The following is a 21,625-nucleotide window of genomic DNA, read 5'->3' as shown; positions in this document are numbered from 1 at the left end:
TGAGAGAACTTGTGTTTAAGTTCGGCGTACAAAGTTCAGGTTATCTAAGAATTCTGTTATGGATTCTGCTACCATGGACCATAACTTAGATAACCCGAACCTTCAAAACACAAGTTCGCACAACACTACTCCTAGGACATCATATATTTTCATATATCAAATACCAGGGAAAAATATAGTTCCTATAAGACCAGAAAGAGAGAGACAATACTTCTCTAAATGAGACATGCAAGAGTACACAAGAGTACTGAGAGTCTCAAGGCAGCATGTTCTAGAGCAGGATTGATATATAATTTTGTGTTTGATATCTTTATTCATATAATTCTTAAATCCACTGCATTACACTCCGCTTTCTGAAAAGCTACATTTAAGATTTGGTGGCAATACTACACAGAAAAATATTTGAGAATCTCAAAATATCATATACAAAACATTAATAGATCATTAAAAAAACAAAAAAAAACTGAAAATGAAAATAATTTCCATATATATGGTGCTATTTGGAAGGCGTTCCCAATGTGATGCACATATATAGGTAATCTACACCTGCTGTGCAATGATTGAAATTAAGATTACCCTGATCCCACCATTTAGTCTATTTGATGCCTTGGTCAATAGGAATAATGGCATTAAATCGTTTTCAAAGAGGTGTCTCACCTTGTTAACCAATCCAGACCTAGTGATGAGCAGGTATGTGGAACACCACCACCACAGCCACTGTGGCTGGCAGTGATTGGCTGTAGGTGTCATCTGCCATATACTGGCAAGTCCCAAATGTAGTTTGGAATCAAGCAGCGGCAGGATGGATTGAACCAGCCTTGGTCCAGAAGCATCACTTTAAACAGACATGCCTGGGGATGACGACAGGTCCTCTTAACACTACATTACATATAAATAGGCTTGTAAAAATCCACTCAATAACGTATCTTACTTTTGCCTTCATGTAGGATAGAATCATATTACAGATTTCGTTGGAGACCGGGATCATATATTTTTGATACACAGAAGAGAATGTCGCCTTCTGGAACACTTCGACTGCCATGGTGATATTTGCTTTGGCTGTTGCAGTTGTAACGTAAAAACCTGTCAAATAAAAATAATTTTTGCCTCAATATTTTAATTTTTTTTAATGAACATTCAATGGTATTCTTTATAAACAGCATCAATCTATGTACATTGAAAGGCTAAAATTTAATAAAATGTCTGCAGTTCTGCACCTAGAATGTGTCTAAAAAGTGGCGCAGTTTGGCACAACTAGGATTTACATACTCTTTTCTGACTTGTCCAAAAAGAGATTGGCCTGTCACAGACATGAGACAGTTAGATGACTGGACGCCATGTTGAACGGATGCATGGTGGTCAGAGACAGAGCTGCACAGACATGAGACAGGCAGATGCCAGCTTTGTGGTAACGAATCACATTTTTTCCTAAAATGGGTGCTGCACATGTGAGGACAGAGCAAGGAACTCTGGGAACACAGGATTACCCATTATGCCATGCATGCAGCCAATCAGCAGCCAGCCAGCCCTGTGATGCCACAGCCCTATAAATAGCCTCAGCCATCTTGGAATCTGTCATTTTCCAGTGTACTTAGTGCAGGGAGAGACGTCAGCATGCACTAGGGACAGTGCTAGGAAAGACTTCATTGTGCCAAAAAATAACAAAATAAAAAGATTTACAAGTTCAGGGAAAGATTATTCAAGGTGTAGGGAAAGGATAGGGAGGAATCATTCCACAGCATTTATGTAGAACATGGTTTAGTAGGTGAGGTTACAGCCTGGGTAATGGAAACAATCCTATTACACCTTGCTGCACTGGCTGGGGATCGAAATTGCCATTATACAGCTCTGTAATTCCAGAAAACCGTTCTTGTTATTGGGGTGCAAGTGCTGTTTAATACAGCCATGACAGGGTTTATTGCAAGGAAATATTTCTTCTTATTTGCCCTTGTGCGGTGCAGTTATGTGTTCTAAATTTGCGGCTTGTATTCGCGGGGAAGAAAAAGGCTCATTAGCCGTTGTGTGGTGAAGTGAGAAAATTTGACTTTTTTGGGGGTGTTTTTAATTTCCTTTTTATTTATTTATCTGTGCCAGGCCCTGCACAGGGGAGTGGCAGAAGCCTAAATGTTTCTGGCGCAGGCAGAGGTAGCAGCAGGAGTCACAGCTAGAGGCCTGAGCTCCCAGTGTCATCTAGCGGTCGTGTCTTGACCAGCAACCCAGCGGTTCTTGAATGGTTGACTCATCTCTGTTTTGGATCCACTCCTGTTTTTTTGGGCATTAGCAATACTGATGGATTACTGACAAAATGGAGGATGCTCAGACAGGATCCGTTTTTTGGGGGTTATTGTTCTGACGGATCAGAGGAAGGGCAAAATAATCAGCAACGTCAACTCAAACTTACTGCTGACACCATCTCCACTCTGTCGGATGGCTCTACTTGTATAAGCGTTTAATAGAACAGGTTCTGTAGACATTTATGTGGAATCAGCTGATTACAGTGTAAAAGGAGTGCGATTCTTGATGCCAACATCGACCTGTAAGGCTGAGTTAATAGTTATTTGGTCAGTTTTGGCCTCATGACTGCCCAAATAAGTGAAGTGTGCAGTGATTCTAAGAGCGACGCCTGTCATCTGCATGTCATACTGACTCACAGTATTATTTTCACTAGCACAGTAGACTCCAAATGTGTGTTACTGCAAGGCACAGTGTTCTACACCCTTATAAAGGCTCTCTGCAGCCAGGAAGTAGCTGTTTTTTAACGCAATTCGCCACAAATAAATTCAGATCAAACCAAATTTAAAAAAAAAAAAAACTGAACCGGCCGAATTAAATTTTCAAAAATATTTGCTCATCTCTAGTGACAACAATGAATTACCAGGTGACCACACAGATCAGGGTAGAATGGCAAACACCCAGGTCAGGAGAATACACCCTGCACATAGCAAAGTTGGAGACAGTCTGCTTCTGTCACACGTCACAGGACTAAATAGCTGGTTAATGAGCACACCTGACCAACTGGTAATCAAGCACACACAGACCAAGGAACCATTAAGGCTGGGTTCACACGAGCGTGTCCGGATTAGTTCCGGATGCGTCCCGGTGTGTTGCGGCAAACCCGCGCGAGTAGGAATGCAATTGCAGTCAGTTTTGACTGCGATTGCGTTCCGATGTTCAGTTTTTATCGCGCGTGTGCAATGTGTTTTGCACGCGCGTGATAAAAAAACCGACTGTGGTACCCAGACCCGAACTTCTGCACAGAAGTTCAGGTTTGGGTTCGGTGTTGTGTAGATGTTATTATTTTCCCTTATAACATGGTTATAAGGGAAAATAATAGCATTCCGAATACAGAATGCATAGTAGGTGATCAATTGAGGGTTAAAAAATAAAAAAAATTAACTCACCTTCTCCTCTTGTTCGCGTAGTTCTCCCGGTCTTCAGTTCTTTAAAAAGATGAACTATGGGCTAAAGGACCTTTGGTGACGTCAGATCACATGCTCCAATGACATGGTCCATCACCGCGGTGATGTACCATGTGATCTGAGGTCACCAAAGGTCCTTTAGCCCATAGTTCATCTTTTTAAAGAACTGAAGACCGGGAGAACTACGCGAACAAGAGGAGAAGGTGAGTTAATTTTTTTTATTTTTTAACCCTCAATTGATCACCTACTATGCATTCTGTATTCGGAATGCTATTATTTTCCCTTATAACCATGTTATAAGGGAAAATAATACAGTGTATAGACTGTCACCTAGCAACCGTGCGTGAAAATCTCACCGCATCCGCACTTGCTTGCGGATGCATGCGATTTTCACGCAACCCCATTCACTTCTATGGGGCCTGCGTTGCGTGAAAAACGCAGAATATAGAGCATGCTGCGATTTTCTCGCAACGCATAAGTGATGCGTGAAAATCATCGCTCATCTGAACAGCCCCATTGAAATGAATGGGTCCAGATTCAGTGCGGGTGCAATGCGTTCACCTACCGCATTGCACCCGCGCGGAAATCTCGCCCGTGTGAACGCAGCCTAACTCTATGAACACAGAGCATACAAGTCACAGTTCACACAACCACAGAACACTGCAGCCAGCACGCACAACACAAAAAACAAAAAAACAAAAAACAAAAGCATACAAAAGAGAATAATCAACTGCAGCCAGTACACAAATACAGCGAGCCAGCATGGCAACACAGTGTGATGTATATGGTATACAGATGGCTCACTGTGGATAACCGCAACTGGTGCTCAAGGTGAAAGAAACACCCCTTGTTCTTGATTTAATGTAATTGGAAAATTGACCTGGCACTCAAAACATCTGGAGAATATGTGGAAACATACAAATTTATTATGCAATAAAACCACAATATGCCTAGGCGATATACATCCTGTTTATATACATCAATAATCAAACTATATCATGTTACCACTATAACACATTAAAACACATCAATTACTACGTGGTCCCAAACTTTCAGAGTTGGAGCGTGGTGGAGCTGTGGGACGCCACTGAAAGAATCTTTACACTTAAAGAAAAGCTTTCCTTAATCAGCGCAATGTACCGTGAGTACTAAATGTGTACATTAGATCCTCTATAGACAGGTGAACCTATCAACTCTGAAAGTTTGGGACCACGTAGGAATTGTGTCCCCCCATACAGAGACCAGAAGCACTATATGTATGGACTGACTACATGACAATTGCCATCGGGATTTCTATCTATGCAAACATGTCTCTATACAAATAGAAGACCAAAATAGCATTCCTATTACATTGCGAACAATTGATGTGTTTTAACGTTTTAGTGGTAACATTTTATAAGTGATATAGTTTTATTATTGATGTATATGAACAAGATGTATATCGCCTAGGCATATTGCGGTTTTATTGCATAATAAATTTGTATGTTTCCACATATTCTCCAGATGTTTTGAGTGCCAGGTAAATTTTCCAATTACAGTGTGATGTGTATCACATATACACTATGCAGTCACCCTCATGTCACATAACCACACTATGCAGTCACCGCCATGTCACATAACCACACTATGCAGTCACCGCCATGTCACATAACCACACTATGCAGTCACCGCCATGTCACATAACCACACTATGCAGTCACCGCCATGTCACATAACCACACTATGCAGTCACCGCCATGTCACATAACCACACTATGCAGTCACCCCCATGTCACATAACCACACTATGCAGTCACCCCCATGTCACATAACCACACTATGCAGTCACCCCCATGTCACATAACCACACTATGCAGTCACCCCCATGTCACATAACCACACTATGCAGTCACCCCCATGTCACATAACCACACTATGCAGTCACCCCCATGTCACATAACCACACTATGCAGTCACCCCCATGTCACATAACCACACTATGCAGTCACCCCCATGTCACATAACCACACTATGCAGTCACCCCCAAGTCTCATAACCACACTATGCAGTCACCCCCATGTCACATAACCACACTATGCAGTCACCCCCAAGTCTCATAACCACACTATGTAGTCACTGCCCACCACACAATATACACAATGCAGTGTTCCCCACCTTGCTCTTCCTGGCAAACCTAAGAGCCCAGGCAGAAGCATGTGTTTTTACTCTCTTTTATGAACTGCAGACAGGGAGGGTCTTACATCTGATTGGCTGTCCTGACTCGCCTTCTCTCTTTCATTGGCTGAGCTGCTCGTCCGTCGTTCCTGATGCCCTGAATCACAGAAATACAGGGAGTGGCAGCACCTGGGTAACCCTTTCCTTTCCAGATCAGAGCTGTCCTGTTAACTCTTTCAGTGCAACACAGGAGCTTAGTAACCTGTTTTGCACAGTTAGGCCTCTTGAACAAGTATGTGGGTCAGCTGCAAGCGGATCGCGACCCCATTCACTTGAATGGGGTCCGCGATCCGTCCGTTCCGCAAAAAGATAGGACAAGTTCTATCTTTTTGCGGAACGGAAGCACGGAACAGAACACCACAGAAACACTGTGTAGTGCTTCCGTTCTGTGGTTCCGTTCCGTTCCGCACCGCATCTCCGGATTTGCGGACCTATTGAAGTGAATGGGTCTGTATCAGTGATGCGGAATGCACACGGCCGGTATCCCGTGTATTGTGGACCTGCTGTATGCAGGCCGCAATACGGCCACGGGGGACACACGGTCGTGTGCAAGAGGCCTTATGCTACTAGTACTATCAGCCCTGCTGCGCTGTCTAGGGATGACCGAATCGACTTCCGATGAAACATCCGAAGTCGATTCACATAAAACTTCTTTTCAATACCGTACGGAGCCCTGATGAGCCGAAGTTATTACTTTCTCGTGAGACTTCGCGTAGTAACTTAATAAATTGATTTCTGCTGTAAAAAAAAAACATTTCCCGGTTCGGTTCCAAGGTACCAAGAAACCCAAGTTCGGGAAATGTTTTTTTACAGTAGAAATCAATTTATGACGCTATTACGCGAAGTCTCACAAGACTTCGTGAAGTAATAACTTCAGCTCATCGGATCCAATACATTCTAATACTGTACGGAGCGCTCTCTCTCTACAGTATTCAAACAAAGTTTTATGCAAATCAACTTTGGATGTTTCATCGAAATGCTCATCCCTAGACAGCGCAGCAGGGTTGATAGTATACTAGTAGCATAAGGCCCCTTTCACACTGGCGAGTTTTCCGCGCGGGTGCAATGCGTGAGTTGAACGCATTGCACCCGCACTGAATCCGGACCCATTCATTTCTATGGTGCTGTGCGTTGCGTGAAAATCGCAGCATGCTCTATTTTGTGCGTTTTTCACGCAACGCAGGCCCCATAGAAGTGAAGGGGGCTGCGTGAAAATCACGAGCATCCGCAAGCAAGTGCGGATGCGGTGCGATTTTGACGCACGGTTGCTAGGAGACGATCGGGATGGGGACCCGATCTTTATTATTTTCCCTTATAACATGGTTATAAGGGAAAATAATAGCATTCTGAATACAGAATGCATGGTACAATAGTGCTGGAGGGGTTAAAAAATTAATAAATTAACTCACCTTAATTCACTTGTTCGCGCAGCCCGGCTTCTCTTCTGTCTTCTTTCTTCAGGACCTGGGTAAAGGACCTGTGATGACATCACTGCGCTCATCACATGGCCCGTCGCATGATCCATCACCATGGTAAAACATCATGTGATGGACCATGTGATGAGTGCAGTGACGTCACCACAGGTCCTTTACCCAGGTCCTGAAGAAAGAAGACAGAAGAGAAACCGGGCTGCGCGAACAAGTGGATTAAGGTGAGTTAAATTATTTTATTTTATTTTTTTAACCCCTCCAGCGCTATTGTATGTTACCATGTTATAACCATGTTATAAGGGAAAATAATACAATCTACAGAACACCTAACCCAAACCCGAACTTCTGTGAAGAAGTTCGGGGTTGGGTACCAAACATGTCGATTTTTCTCACACGTGTGCAAAACGCATTACAATGTTTTGCACTCGCACGGAAAAATCACGCATTTTCCCGCAACGCACCCGCATCTTATCCGGGCAAAAAACATGACGCCCGTGTGAAAGAGGCCTAAGGCCTCTTGCACACGACCGTGTGTCCCCCGTGGCCGTATTGCGGCCCACATGTTTCGCTCATCCCTAGCTCTGTCATTATCATACACAGTGTATGGTAATGACAGCCCTGGCTGGCCCTGCTGTGCTATTGTTATGATAATGAGTATTACAGACTGCAGCACACAGCGCAGGCCAGGGCTGTCATTATTGTTCTGTGTTCATACACGTTCACACAGTGTGCAGTCTGACATTCAGCATAAACCATTCCTGTCTTCCAAATAAGAAAACTATTCTTTGTAGTCTAACTTGTTTATTGGTCAACAGGTCGTACATATGTGATTAATTGATTATATACGATTGATTGATTGATTGATTGGTAAAACAGGATTGTTTGGTAAGGCTACTTTCACATTTGCGGCAGAGAGATGCGGCAAGCAGTTCAGTCGCCGGAACTGCCTGCCGGATCAGGTAAAATTTATACAAACTGATGACATTAGTAAGACTGATCAGGATCCTTATCAGTCTTAAAAATGCCTGATCAGTTGAAAAAATGCATTGAAATGCCGGATCCGTCTTTACGGTGTCATCCGGCAAAACAGATCCGGCATTTATTTTTTTCACCTTTTTTTCAGTCTGCGCATGCGCAGACCGGAAGGACGGATCCGGCATTCCGGTATTCTGAATGCCGGATCCGGCACTAATACATTCCTATGGGAAAAAATGCTGGATCCGGCATTCAGGCAAGTCTTCCGTTTTTTTTCGCCGGAGATAAAACTGTAGCATGCTGCGGTTTTCTCTTTTGCCTGATCAGTCAAAAAGACTGAACTGAAGACATCCTGATGCAAACTGAACGGATTACTCTCCATTCAGAATGCATGGGGATAAAACTGATCAGTTCTTTTCCGGTATAGAGCCCCTGTGACGGAACTCTATGCCGTAAAAGAAAAACGCAAGTGTGAAAGTACCCTAAAACTACAAGAATACAAATAACATGTATAAGTATTAACCCCTTAAGGACCCTAAGGTCCTTAACGACCGACTCTACAAAAATATCACATAATCCACCCTCACCTGAACGCCGTAAAAAATAAATAAATAAAAACTGTGCTAAAACAATCATTTTTTGTCACCTTACATCACAAAAAGTGCAACACCAAGCGATAAAAAAGGCATATGCCCCCCAAAATAGAACCAATCAAACCGTCACCTCATCCTCCAAAAAATGAACCCCTACATAAAACAAATCGGCAAAAAATGAAAAAACTATGGCTCTCAGAATATGGAGACACTAAGGCCTCCTGCACACGAACGTATTTTTTTGCGGTCCGCAAAAACGGGTCCCGTTTTTCCGTGATCCGTGACCGTTTTTTTGTCCGTGGGTCTTCCTTGATTTTTGGAGGATCCACGGACATGAAAAAAAAGTCGTTTTGGTGTCCGCCTGGCCGTGCGGAGCCAAACGGATCCGTCCTGAATTACAATGCAAGTCAATGGGGACGGATCCGTTTGACGTTGACACAATATGGTGCAATTTCAAACGGATCCGTCCCCATTGACTTTCAATGTAAAGTCTGGAGTCCCTTTTATACCATCGGATCGGAGTTTTCTCCAATCCGATGGTATTTTTTAACTTGAAGCGTCCCCATCACCATGGGAACGCCTCTATGTTAGAATATACTGTCGGATATGAGTTAGATCGTGAAACCTCATTTCCGACAGTATATTCTAACACAGAGGCGTTCCCATGGTGATGGGGACGCTTCTAGTTAGAATATACTACAAACTGTGTACATGACTGCCCCCTGCTGCCTAGCAGCATCCGATCTCTTACAGGGGGCCGTGATCAGCACAATTAACCCCTCAGGTGCCGCACCTGAAGGGGTTAATTGTACTATCATATCCCCCTGTAAGAGATCAGGGCTGCCAGGCAGCAGGGGGCAGACCCCCCCCCCTCCCCAGTTTGAATATCATTGGTGGCCAGTGCGGCCCCCCCCTCCCCTTCCTCCCTCTATTGTAATAATTCGTTGGTGGCACAGTGTGCCCCCCCCACCCCCCCCCTTCCTCCCTCTATTGTAATAATTTGTTGGTGGCACAGTGTGCGCCCCCCCCCTTCCTCCCTCTATTGTAATAAATCGTTGGTGGCACAGTGTGCGCCCCCCATTGGCCCCCCTCCCTCTATAGCATTAACAACATTGGTGGCCAGTGTGCGGCCTCCCATCTCCCCCCCCTTCCCCCCCCCCCGATCATTGGTGGCAGCGGGTTACTAGCAATAGTACAATAGTAAAAGATTCATACTTACCTGGGAGCTGCAATGTTCGTGTCCGGCCGGGAGCTCCTCCTACTGGTAAGTGACGGTTCATTTAGCAATGCACCGCACAGACCTGTCACTTACAGTAGGTGGAGCTCCCGGCCGGACACGAACATCGCAGCAGCAGGTAAGTATGAATCTTCTACTATTGTACTATTGCTAAGTAACCATGGCAACCAGGACTGTAGTAGCGTCCTGGTTGCCATGGTTACCGATCGGAGCCCCAGCGATTAAACTGGGACTCCGATCGGAACTCCGCTGCCACCAATGATGGGGGGGGGGGAGATGGGAGGCCGCACACTGGCCACCAATGTTGTTAATGCTATAGAGGGAGGGGGGGCCAATGGGGGGTGCACACTGTGCCACCAACGAATTATTACAATAGAGGGAGGGAGGGGGGGGGCGCACACTGTGCCACCAACGAATTATTACAATAGAGGGAGGGAGGGGGGGGGCCGCACTGGCCACCAACGAATTATTACAATAGAGGGGGGGGGCCGCACTGTGCCACCAACAAATTATTACAATAGAGGGGGGGGCCGCACTGGCCACCAATGATATTCAAACTGGGGAGGGGGGGGATATGATAGTACAATTAACCCCTTCAGGTGCGGCACCTGAGGGGTTAATTGTGCTGATCACGGCCCCCTGTAAGAGATCGGGTGCTGCCAGGCAGCAGGGGGCAGTCTTGTACACAGTTTGTAGTGTATTCTAACTAGAAGCGTCCCCATCACCATGGGAACGCTTCTGTGTTAGAATATACTGTCGGTTCTGAGTTTTCACGAAGTGAAAACTCAGCTTTGAAAAAGCTTTTATGCAGACGGATCTTCGGATCCGTCTGTATAAAAACTAACCTACGGCCACGGATCACGGACACGGATGCCAATCTTGTGTGCATCCGTGTTCTTTCACGGACCCATTGACTTGAATAGGTCCGTGAACCGTTGGCCTTGAAAAAAATAGGACAGGTCTTATTTTTTTCACGGCCAGGAAACACGGATCACGGATGCGGCTGCAAAACGGTGCATTTTCCGATTTTTCCACGGACCCATTGAAAGTCAATGTGTCCGCGAAAAAAAACGGAAAACGGCACAACGGCCACGGGTGCACACAACGGTCGTGTGCAGGAGGCCTAAAACATGATTTTTTTAATTTAAAAAATGCTGTTATTTAGTAAAACTTAGGGCTCACGCACACGACCATATGCCCTCCGAGACAAACGATCCGTGAGTGGGCCATATGTCATGGAGCGGCATAAATCGTGCTCACGGGAGTGCACAGCATCATAGGTTGCTATGATGCTGTGCGCATCGGGCCGCCCGCGGGACTATTGTCTTGCACTCATAAGATCATATGAGTGCATGACAATAGCCCTGCAGGTGGCCCGATGTGCACAGCATCATAGTAACCTATGATGCTGTGCGCTCCCGTGTGCACGATGTATGCCACTCCGGGGCATATGGCCCGCTCACGGACCGTATGTCTCAGAGAGCATACGGTCGTGTGCATGAGCCCTTAAATAAATTTTTTAAAAAGATACATATTAGGTATTTCCACGTCCATAAGAACCTGCTGTATAAAAATATCCCATAAACTAACCTCTCAGGTGAACACCGTAAAAAATTTATAAGAAAGGTGCAAAAAACGCAATTTTTGTGTAATACCAAGTGTAATACCAAGTGATCAAAAGGCACCCCAAAATCATACCAATCAAACAATCATCTCATCCAGCAAAAAATTAGACCCTACGTAAGTCAATCGCCCAAAGTATAAAAAAAATGGCTCTCAAAATATTGAGACACAAAAACATTCATTTTTTTTATTCAAAAATGCTGTTATTGTGTAAAACTTAAATAAATAAAAAAAGTATACATATTAGGTATTGCCACATCCGTAAGAACCTGCTGTATAAAAATATCACATGAACTAACCCCTCAGGTGAACACGGAAAAAAAAAATATATAAACATTGTACAAAGAGCCATTTTTTGTCACCTAACATCACAAAAAGTGTAATACCAAATGATCAGAAAGTCATACGCACCCCACAATCATACCAATCAAACCCTCATCTCATCCTGCAAAAATGAGACCCTACCTAAGACAATCACGAAAAAAAAAAAATATGTCGGCTCTCAGAATATGGAGACACTGAAACATGATTTTTTTTTGTTTCAAAAATGCTGTTATTGTGTAAAACTTAAATAAATAAAAAAAGTATACATATTTGGTATCGCCGCGTCCGTAAGAACCTGCTGTATAAAAATATCACATGAACTAAAGCCTCAGGTGAACACCGTAAAAAATGAAATAAAAACAGTGTAAAAAAAGCTATTTTTTCTTACTTTACATCACAAAAAGTGTAATACCAAGCGATCAAATAGTCATACGCACCCCAAAATCATACCAATCAAACCATCATCTCATCCCACAAAAAATGAAACCCTACCTAAGACAATTACCTAAAAATCAAAAAATATATGGCTCTCAAAATATGGAGACAATAAAACATGATTTTTTTTTGTTTAAAAAATGATGTTATTGTGTAAAACTTAAATAAATAAATAAAGTATACATGTTAGCTATTGCCACGTCTGTAAGAACCTGCTGTATAAAAATATCACATGAACTAACCCCTCAGGTGAACACCGTAAAAAAATAAAAATAAAAACGGTGTAAAAAGTCACCTTACATCACAAAAAGTGTAATACCAAGTGATCAAAAAGTCATACGCACCCCAAAATCATACCAATCAAACCGTCATCTCATTCCGCAAAAAATAAGCCCCTGCCTAAGACAATTGCCAAAAAAATAAAAAAAATATGGCTTTCAGAATATGGAGACACTAAAACATGTTATTTTTTTTTTTTAAATGCTGTTATTGCGTAAAACTTAAATAAATAAACAAAATAAAGTATACATACAGATGTAGTAGAGTTAACACACATGCTTTCTTCGACGTGTTATCTAAACTAAATGCGTTAAGCAAACATCTTCAATTGCTTTTCAATGGCTTTTGTTTCAAGATAAACCCTATGAGTTAAGAAATTTGATTTAAGGCCCCTTTCACATGGGCGAGAATTCCGTCCGGGTGCAATGTGTTCACCTCACGCATTGCACCCGCACTTAATCCGGACCCATTAACTGTTTAGATGAGCGGTGATTTTCGCGCATCATTTGTGCTTTGTGTGAAAATCGCAGCATGTTCTATATTCTGCGTTTTTCACGCAACGTAGTCCCCATAGAAATGAATGGGAATGAGTGAAAATCACATAGCATCCGCAAGCAAGTGCGAATGCAATGCGGTTTTCACGCATGGTTGCTAGGAGATGATGTTGGTAAATTGATAAAAGTCAATTTACTGTATTATTTTTCTTTATAACATGGTTATAAAGGAAAATAATAGCATTCTTAATACAGAATGCTTGCTAAAATGTTGCTTGAGGGGTTAAAAAATAAAAAAATAATTAACTCATCTCATCCACTTGTTCACGCTGCCAGCATCGTCTTCTTTCTTCTTCTTTCAGGACCTGCAACAGGACCTTTGATGACGTAATCGCGCTCACCACGTGGTGAGCGCTGTGATGTCAGCGCAGGTCCTGCTAAATGAAGATAGAAGATCCTTACGTCACCAAGACGATGCCGGCAGCGCAAACAAGTGGATGAGGTGAGTTAATTTATTTTATTTTTTATAACCCCTCAAGCAACATTTTAGTAAGAATTCTGAATTAAGAATGCTATCATTTTCCTTTATAACCATGTTATAAGGGAAAATAATAAAATGAATAGAACACCTAACCAAACCTGAACTTCAGTGAAGAAGTCCGGGTTTAGGTCTGGGTACCACATTCAATTTTTTCTCACGCGCGTGCAAAGTGCATTGTACTCGTCGGAAAAAAATGAACATCGGAACGCAATTGCAGTCAAATCTGATTGCAATTGCGTGCCTACTTGCGCGGTTTTCCCGCAAGGCACACCTGACGCATCTGGAGCAAATCCGGGACGCCCGTGTGAAAGAGGCTGTCGGAATATTTATGCTGTCTCCGATTAACAGTCTATATTATTTATGTGAATAAATTAATCTGTAATGAAGGAGATTCTAGTTATATTATCATAAATACCAAGCTAAAACGAGCTTGTGATCTGCGCTAAGTTAGACAACAAAAAGGAGGAGGTGGTATATCAAAATATATATTTATTAAATAACAATAATACAGTGCAAATTAATATATATAAGAAAATTGGTGACAATTGAAATTCAATCAATGATATGCAAAATTTTAAGAAAGTATATATATATATATATATGTATATATATATATATATATATATATATATATATATATCTACTACTATGACTTATTATGACAATTCCCTTCAATTATGTTTTTAAATCAATTTGATACCTGATTTCTCTCAGCCGACAAATGTCTGATTAAATCCAAATCTGGTCTATTTCAGATTTCCTCTCTTATTGATACAAATATATATATACCTAATTAACCATACCGGCCTAGAACTGAATTCAGTTCTTTGGAGATGATACCGTGTTTCCAACAGTATATATAAATCTCCCTGAATCGGATCAAGTTTTAGGATGATGCTGCAGGTACACCCCAATCTTATTACAAAACAGATACTATACACAAAGTATGGTTAATTGAATATATATAGATATATATTATATTAATTTATTATCCGATAAAATATAGGTAAGGTTATACTATACCAAAATGTCAGCTAGCAGAAATCAGTATCAATGGTTCTAAGATGGCTGCCTCCAATGGCTGAAAAGGTGGTCAAGTGGCTGGATCCGATGGATCAAGATGACTTCAGGTCTCAAGATGTTTCAAGATGTTTTCTTCAAGATGACAATCCCAAGCTGATTCAAGAAGATGATTAGGGTTCGTACCGAACTTTTCAGTAAAAGTTTGGGTTCGGGTTCGGTGTTCAGCGAGTTAATGGCACTTTTTGAAAGGCTGCAGAGCAGCCAATCAACAAGCGTTTAACTCGTGTGCCCTTAGAAGCCATCACAGCCATGCCTACTAATGGCATGGCTGTGATTGGCCAGTGCAGCATGTGACCCAGCCTCTATATAAGCTGGATTCATGTAGCGCTGTACATCACTCTGCTCTTATTAGTGTAGAGATAGGATGCTGCTGCTGTGAGGGAGAGAATAGGAAATAATCTTTTATCAGAAGTGCTTGTTAACACAGCAATCTACAGCGATTTTGTCTTGTGGGTGCAATGCACAATTTTTTTACCCTGCCCTGAGCCCAGTGACACAGAAAAATAACTTTTATCCGTCTGTTAGTTAGGTGGGCGTCGATGGCCATTTTATGCAAGTTCAGTGCACCAGCACAGCATATGTGCATTTGTTTCAAATACAAGCTTGAAATACTGCAATTATATTCTGGGTTTAAAAAAAACACCCATTTTTGGCAATACCCTGCATCTGTGGCCTTTGCTGCATTTGTCACTGTGAAATACAAGCTTGAAATACTGCAATTATATTCTGGGTTTAAAAAAATCACCCATTTTTTGCAAGACCCGACATCTGGGGCCTTTGCTGCATTTGTCACAGTGAAATACAAGCTTGAAATACTGCAATAATATTCTGGGTTTAAAAAAAACACCCATTTCTGGCAATACCCTACATCTGGGGCCTTTGCTGCATTTGTCACTGTGAAATACAAGCTTGAAATACTGCAATAATATTCTGGGTTTAAAGGATAACTGTCACATTTAGACCCTAATTTAAATTTTCATATATGCAGTTACTAATAACATGATATTCCAGAATCAGTTAGTGCCTTCCTCCACCATGAGGAGCTCATTTCAGCGCCATTCCTTCATTTGGGCCTCTCATCAAGCCCGCTTGAAGAGGGACATGAGATCTTGTGCCCTGATTCCCAAACTCTTGAGCATCCACAGTCACAAGAAGATGATGGTGGAGAACGGCAATTAGTGTTTTACGAGGTGAATGATGATGATGGGACACAGTTGCCAATAAGTCAACGCCAATTAGTGTCTCAAGAGGTTGATGTTGAGGATGAGACACAGTTGTCAAAAACTGAGGTTTTTGTTAGGTCAACAAATCAGGAGGATGAGCAGAGTGAGGAAGTTGAAGAGGAGTTGGTGGTAGGTGGCAAGCCGAGCGAGGACAGCAGTACAGAGGGGGAGGGATCCGCAGCACTGCAACAGGCTGGAAGAGGCAGTGGGGTGGCAAAAGGGAGAAGGAGGGCCACACCAAACAGGCCTGCAACTGTTCCACGGAGCACACCCTTGCAAAAATCTTCCTTGCTAAGGGGTAGGTGTTCTGCAGTCTGGTGCTTTTTTTGAGGAAAGTGTGGATGACAAAATAATTGTAATTTGCAACCTGTGCCATACAAAAATGAGCAGGGGCGTGAATACTGGCAACCTCACCACCATCAGCATGATCTGCCACATGGCATCAAAGCACAGTAATAGGTGAGCTGAACGCCTAGGTCCACAATCTGTGTCTGTGGGTCACACCACTGCTTCATCTTCCCCTGTGTTACGTGCTGGCCAATGCCCTGTTGAAGGCGCAGGCCTGGATGCCTCCCACCCTGCACCTGGACCTTCGCAAGCACCATCAGTGACCACATCCACTTCTGTGTCCCAGCGCAAAGTACAAATGTCCTTATGTAGAGGGAAGTCAGGTGGGCGTATGTATATGGATATATATATGTATCTACCCCTTCATTGATATGTGTAGGTATGTATGTATATGGGCCCCCTTATATGGCCAATAGGGATATATATTCTCTGTATGGCCGTGTATATATTCCTTCTTATGTAGATGTATATATAAGGATGTGTGTATGCAGTGCATACATCTGTATATGTGTATCTGCCATGGCTCTCCCTCAGGTATATATATATATATATATATATATATATATATATATATGTATATATATGTGTGTATGTATATACAGTATATTTATATATACAGTACAGACCAAAAGTTTGGACACACCTTCTTATTCAAAGAGTTTTCTTTATTTTCATGACTATGAAGGCATCAAAACTATGAATTAACACATGTGGAATTATATACATAACAAACAAGTGTGAAACAACTGAAAATATGTCATATTCTAGGTTCTTCAAAGTAGCCACCTTTTGCTTTGATTATTGCTTTGCACACTCTTGGCATTCTCTTGATGAGCTTCAAGAGGTAGTCCCCTGAAATGGTCTTCCAACAGTCTTGAAGGAGTTCCCAGAGATGCTTAGCACTTGTTGGCCCTTTTGCCTTCCCTCTGCGGTCCAGCTCACCCCAAACCATCTCGATTGGGTTCAGGTCCGGTGACTGTGGAGGCCAGGTCATCTGGCGCAGCACCCCATCACTCTCCTTCATGGTCAAATAGCCCTTACTTTCAAAGTTTTCCCAATTTTTCGGCTGACTGACTGACCTTCATTTATTTTTTTATTTTTATTTATTTAACCCTTTCATGACCAAGGGTCATTGATGCCCCAGTTTCCAGGTCAAAATTTACAAATCTGACATGCGTCACTTTATGTTGTAATAGCTTTGGAACACTTTTATTTATCCAAGCCATTCTGAGATTGTTTTCTCGTGACATATTGCACTTCATGATAGTCAAAAATTTGAGTCAATATATTTCACCTTTATTTATGGAAAAATCCCAAATTTACCAAAAAAAATTTAAAATTCACAATTTTCTAAATTTACATTTCTCTGCTTCTAAAACAGAAAGTCATACCTAATAAATATTTATTACTTAACATTTCCCATATGTCTACTTTATGTTGGCATCATTTTGGAAATGTCATTTTATTTTTTTAGGAGGTTAGAAGGCTTAGAAGTTTAGAAGCAGTTCTTAAAATTTTTAAGAAAATTTCCAAAACCCACTTTTTAAGGACCAGTTCAGGTCTAAAGTCACTTTGTGGGGCTTACAAAGTGGAAACCCCCCATAAATGACCCCATTGTAGACACTACACCCCTCAAGTAACTCAAAACTGATTTTACAAACTTTGTTAACCCTTTAGGTGTTCCACAAGAATTAAAGGAAAATGGAGATGACATTTCTATATTTCACTTTTTTGGCAGATTTTCCATTTTATAAAAAAAAATTCTTTAACACATTGAGGGTTAACAGCCAAACAAAACTCAATATTTATTACCCTGATTCTGCGGTTTACAGAAACACCCCACATGTGGTCGTAAACTGATGTAAGGGCGCACGGCAGCGCGCAGAAGGAAAGGAACGCCGTATGGTTTTTGAAAGGCAGATTTTGCTGGACTGGTTTTAGATGCCTTGTCCCATTTAAAGCCCCCCTGATGCACCCTTACAGTAGAAACTCCCAAAAAGTGACCCTATTTTTGAAACTAGGGGATAAGGTGCCAGTTTTATTGGTACTATTTTGGGGTACATATGATTTTTAATTGCTCTATATTAAGTTTTTTGTGAGGCAAGGTAACCGAAAAATGGTTTTGGCACCGTTTATTTTTAATTTTTTTTACAAGATTCATCTGACAGGGTAGATCATGTGCTATTTTTATAGAGCAGGTTGTTACGGACACAATGATATCAAATATGTCTACTTTCTTTGTTGGTTTGTTTCAGTTTTACATAATGAAGCATTTTTGAAAAAGAAATTATGTTTTTGTGTGTCCATTTTCTGAACGCCATATGTTTTTTCTTTTTCTGCCGATCGTCTTGTGCAGGGGCTAGTTTTTTGCAGAAAGAGTTGAGGTTTTTATTGGTACCATTTTTGGGTACATAGGATTTTTTGATCATTCATTATTACACTTTATGGGGCAAGGTGACCAAAAAATTGGCTGTTTTGGAACAGTTTTTATTTATTTATTTTTACAGCGTTTATCTGAGGGGTTGGGTCATGTGACAGTGTTATAGAGCAGATCGTTACGGACGTGGCAATACCTAATATGTATACTTTTTTTATTTATTTAAGTTTTACACAATAATAGCATTTCTGAAACCCAAAAAATTATGTTTTAGTGTCTCCATAGTCTGAGAGCCATAGCTTTTTTATTTTTTAAGCGATTGTCTTAAATAGGGTATAATTTTTTGCGGGATGAGGTGACGGTTTGATTAGTACTATTTTGGGTGTCATAAGCCTTTTTGATCGCTTGCTGTTGCACTTTTTGTGATGTAAGGTGACAAAAATGGCTTTTTTTACACAGTTTTTTTTTTTTTTTTTTATGGTGTTTATCGGACAGGGTCTATCATGTGATATATTTATAGAGACGGTCGTTACGGTCGCGATGATACCTAATATGTGTATTTTTATTTTTATTTTTATAGGAAAAGGCAATTTATTTTTTTAATTTGACATTTTTATTTATTTATTTTTACTTTTATTATTTTCACTTTTTTTTTTATCAAGTCCCTCTTGGATCTTGAAGATCCAGTGGGGCTGATGGCTGTACTATACTTTGCAATGCTCTTGAATTGCAAAGTATAATACAATCAGATGCCCTGTAGGTGGCAACAGCGGACGCTTTTAGAAAGCGTCCGGTTGCCATGGCAACCATCGGGCGCTGCAATCGCAGCGCAGCAGCCCCGATGGTGGAGAGAGTGAGCCCCCTCCCTCTATTAACCTAATGGATGCCGCTGCCGCGGCATCTATGGGGTTACAGCAGAGTGTCAGCATAGAGCTGACACTCTCTGCTGATGGCGGCGGCTCAGGAATGGAGCCGCCGCCATCACACACAGCAGGGGGATCGGGGGCAGCGCTGGAAAGGGGGGGGTCGGGGGGGATTCGGCCGCCAGCATTGAGGGAGGCTGGGGCAGGACTAATGTATGGGCCGGGGAGGGGGCGGACCGCATCAGGGCAGGAGGCAGGAGATGAGCGCAGGAGGCAGGAGGGGGCACAGATCGGGGGGGCACAGAGGGGCACCAAGGGCTTGGAGGGGCACAGATCGGGGGGCATGAGGAACACTACCTGCTTTCAGACTCTGATCTGCAGAGCGCAGATCAGAGCCTGAAACCGGCATTTTTTCACATCGATTGTCGGCAAGGGGCCACTCTGATTGGTGCCTTGCCGGCATTACTGAACTGTATGCTGTCCATGACAGCAGCAGGGCAGGGGCAGAAGCTTTAATCCAAGCGTTTTGCAGCGATTGGATTAAAGAACTGTCTTGACGTTTATAGACGTGATAGCTGCACAGGGCATGTGCAGCTATCATGTATATATACAGATTGCAGTCGGGAAGGGGTTAACATCATTATTGCTTATACAAAACAGTACACAAAATACAATTAGAAATTAGTATACATTTTCAACCCTTCCCCCCCCCCAGCCTATGATGCGTGCGCCCCCGCCTCCACCCCCAGCCCCCCTGGAAAAGGGAGGAGAGAGGAGGGGCCAAAAAAAACAACAACACTATAATTAGGATAAACTAAAATTGTGCAGTCCTATCAGAATTACCAGCCGTCCCATATCTTAGCCCATTTCTCAATTCCACCCCTCTGCTTATAAAGGATCCGTTCGTAATTTTTCACCTTATTAACCAGATTTATCCATTTATTTACTTCTGGGGCCTACCGTGCAAACCAGCTCCGAATAATCAGAACCCTGGCCAATAGTAGTATTCTCCCTAGTAGAATCTTTTGGGGTTTATGACCAGTTAGTATCGAGAGATCATTCAGTAAAAACAATTGTGGCTCAAGAGGAATCCATGTTTTTAATTTATAAATAAGGAACTTATTGATACCACTCCAATATGCACCGAGTTCTAGGCATGCCCAGATCATATGTATGTAATCCACGCCGGCAGTATCACATCGAGGACAGTTGGAGGAATCTCTTATTCCACACCTATTAAGCCAAGTGGGGGTAACATATAATCTGTGGTAAATATTGAACTGTATTAGGACGTGGTTGAAGTTGTGCGAAAGTACATCTGGGTTAGTAAAAATACTCCCCCACCTTACACTTTGTATATTTGGGCAATCCCTCTCCCAAGCTTTTTGCCCAGGTATTTGTGTCTCAAAAAACCGTGAGTTAATTAATAATTTATATATATTTGAAATCTTCATTCTGACTGGTGCCTTCCCAAACCTCTCATTTATCACGGAGGAATCTATTTCTAGCAGTGATTTATCATCCAAACTAAAAAGTGCCGAACGAAGCTGAAAATACCTAAACCCTGACAAATTCTCAACACTATGTGATAGTTCCACAAACGACTTAATTTCTAAATTTTTAACAACCTGTGCCAAAGAAAAAATCCCATTCTTTTGCCGGAATTGATCTTTTGCTATACCATCTAATACCTGTAAGTGAGTGTTATTCCAAAGGGGCGTGAATGTGAGTGATCCTTTTACCCCCAACCATTCTCTAGTAACAGCCCATATTTTCATTAGGAGTTTTATGGTCCCTCTATGCCCCCGATCCCTATTAGTCAACAACCCAGATTCCAAAAGCGTAAATATATTATCATGTGGAGAACTTCTTACTAGACTACTTAAGAAAGTACTATTTGAACATTCGTTGCACGTCCATAACTGGGCGGCAATGAAGTAGCCTTTAAAGCATGGGAGGTTTAAACCCCCATGTTCCAAAGGCTTATAAAGGTATTCCAATTTGATTCTCACTCGTTTTCTTCCCCAGATCAAATCATTAATTATTCTTTCCATTAATTTGAACTATTTATCCTCTATCCAGATAGGTAAGTTCCTAAGAACATAGAGAAATTGGAGTAGAATTACCATTTTAACGAGTGAAACCCGGTCCGCTCTGGATAGGGGAA

General features: G+C 42.0%; 1 protein-coding gene and 1 non-coding gene across 2 annotated transcripts in view; both read right to left on the bottom strand.

Moving 5' to 3' along the window:
- LOC121008804 (putative methyltransferase DDB_G0268948) overlaps window positions 1–5,617 on the bottom strand; it is a 36,935-nt gene extending 31,318 nt beyond the window's left edge. Inside the window, exons 1-2 of the mRNA XM_040441498.1 lie at window positions 5,574–5,617; window positions 932–1,083 (exon numbers count right to left, since the gene is read on the bottom strand). Of these exons, the coding sequence (XP_040297432.1) occupies window positions 932–1,042 (111 nt within the window). The 5' untranslated portion in view covers window positions 1,043–1,083; window positions 5,574–5,617. The remainder of the gene's footprint in view (window positions 1–931; window positions 1,084–5,573) is intronic.
- A 13,880-nt stretch (window positions 5,618–19,497) lies between these two features.
- On the bottom strand, window positions 19,498–19,583 carry LOC121009111. The gene has a single exon (XR_005780705.1). It is a non-coding gene; the product is annotated as a small nucleolar RNA SNORD71 (small nucleolar RNA).
- Between the last annotated feature and the right edge of the window lie 2,042 nt (window positions 19,584–21,625).

Source organism: Bufo bufo, chromosome 7 (genome assembly GCF_905171765.1).
Source record: "Bufo bufo chromosome 7, aBufBuf1.1, whole genome shotgun sequence".
NCBI classification, from domain to species: Eukaryota; Metazoa; Chordata; class Amphibia; order Anura; family Bufonidae; genus Bufo; species Bufo bufo.
This window is presented reverse-complemented; position numbering and strand designations above follow the sequence as displayed.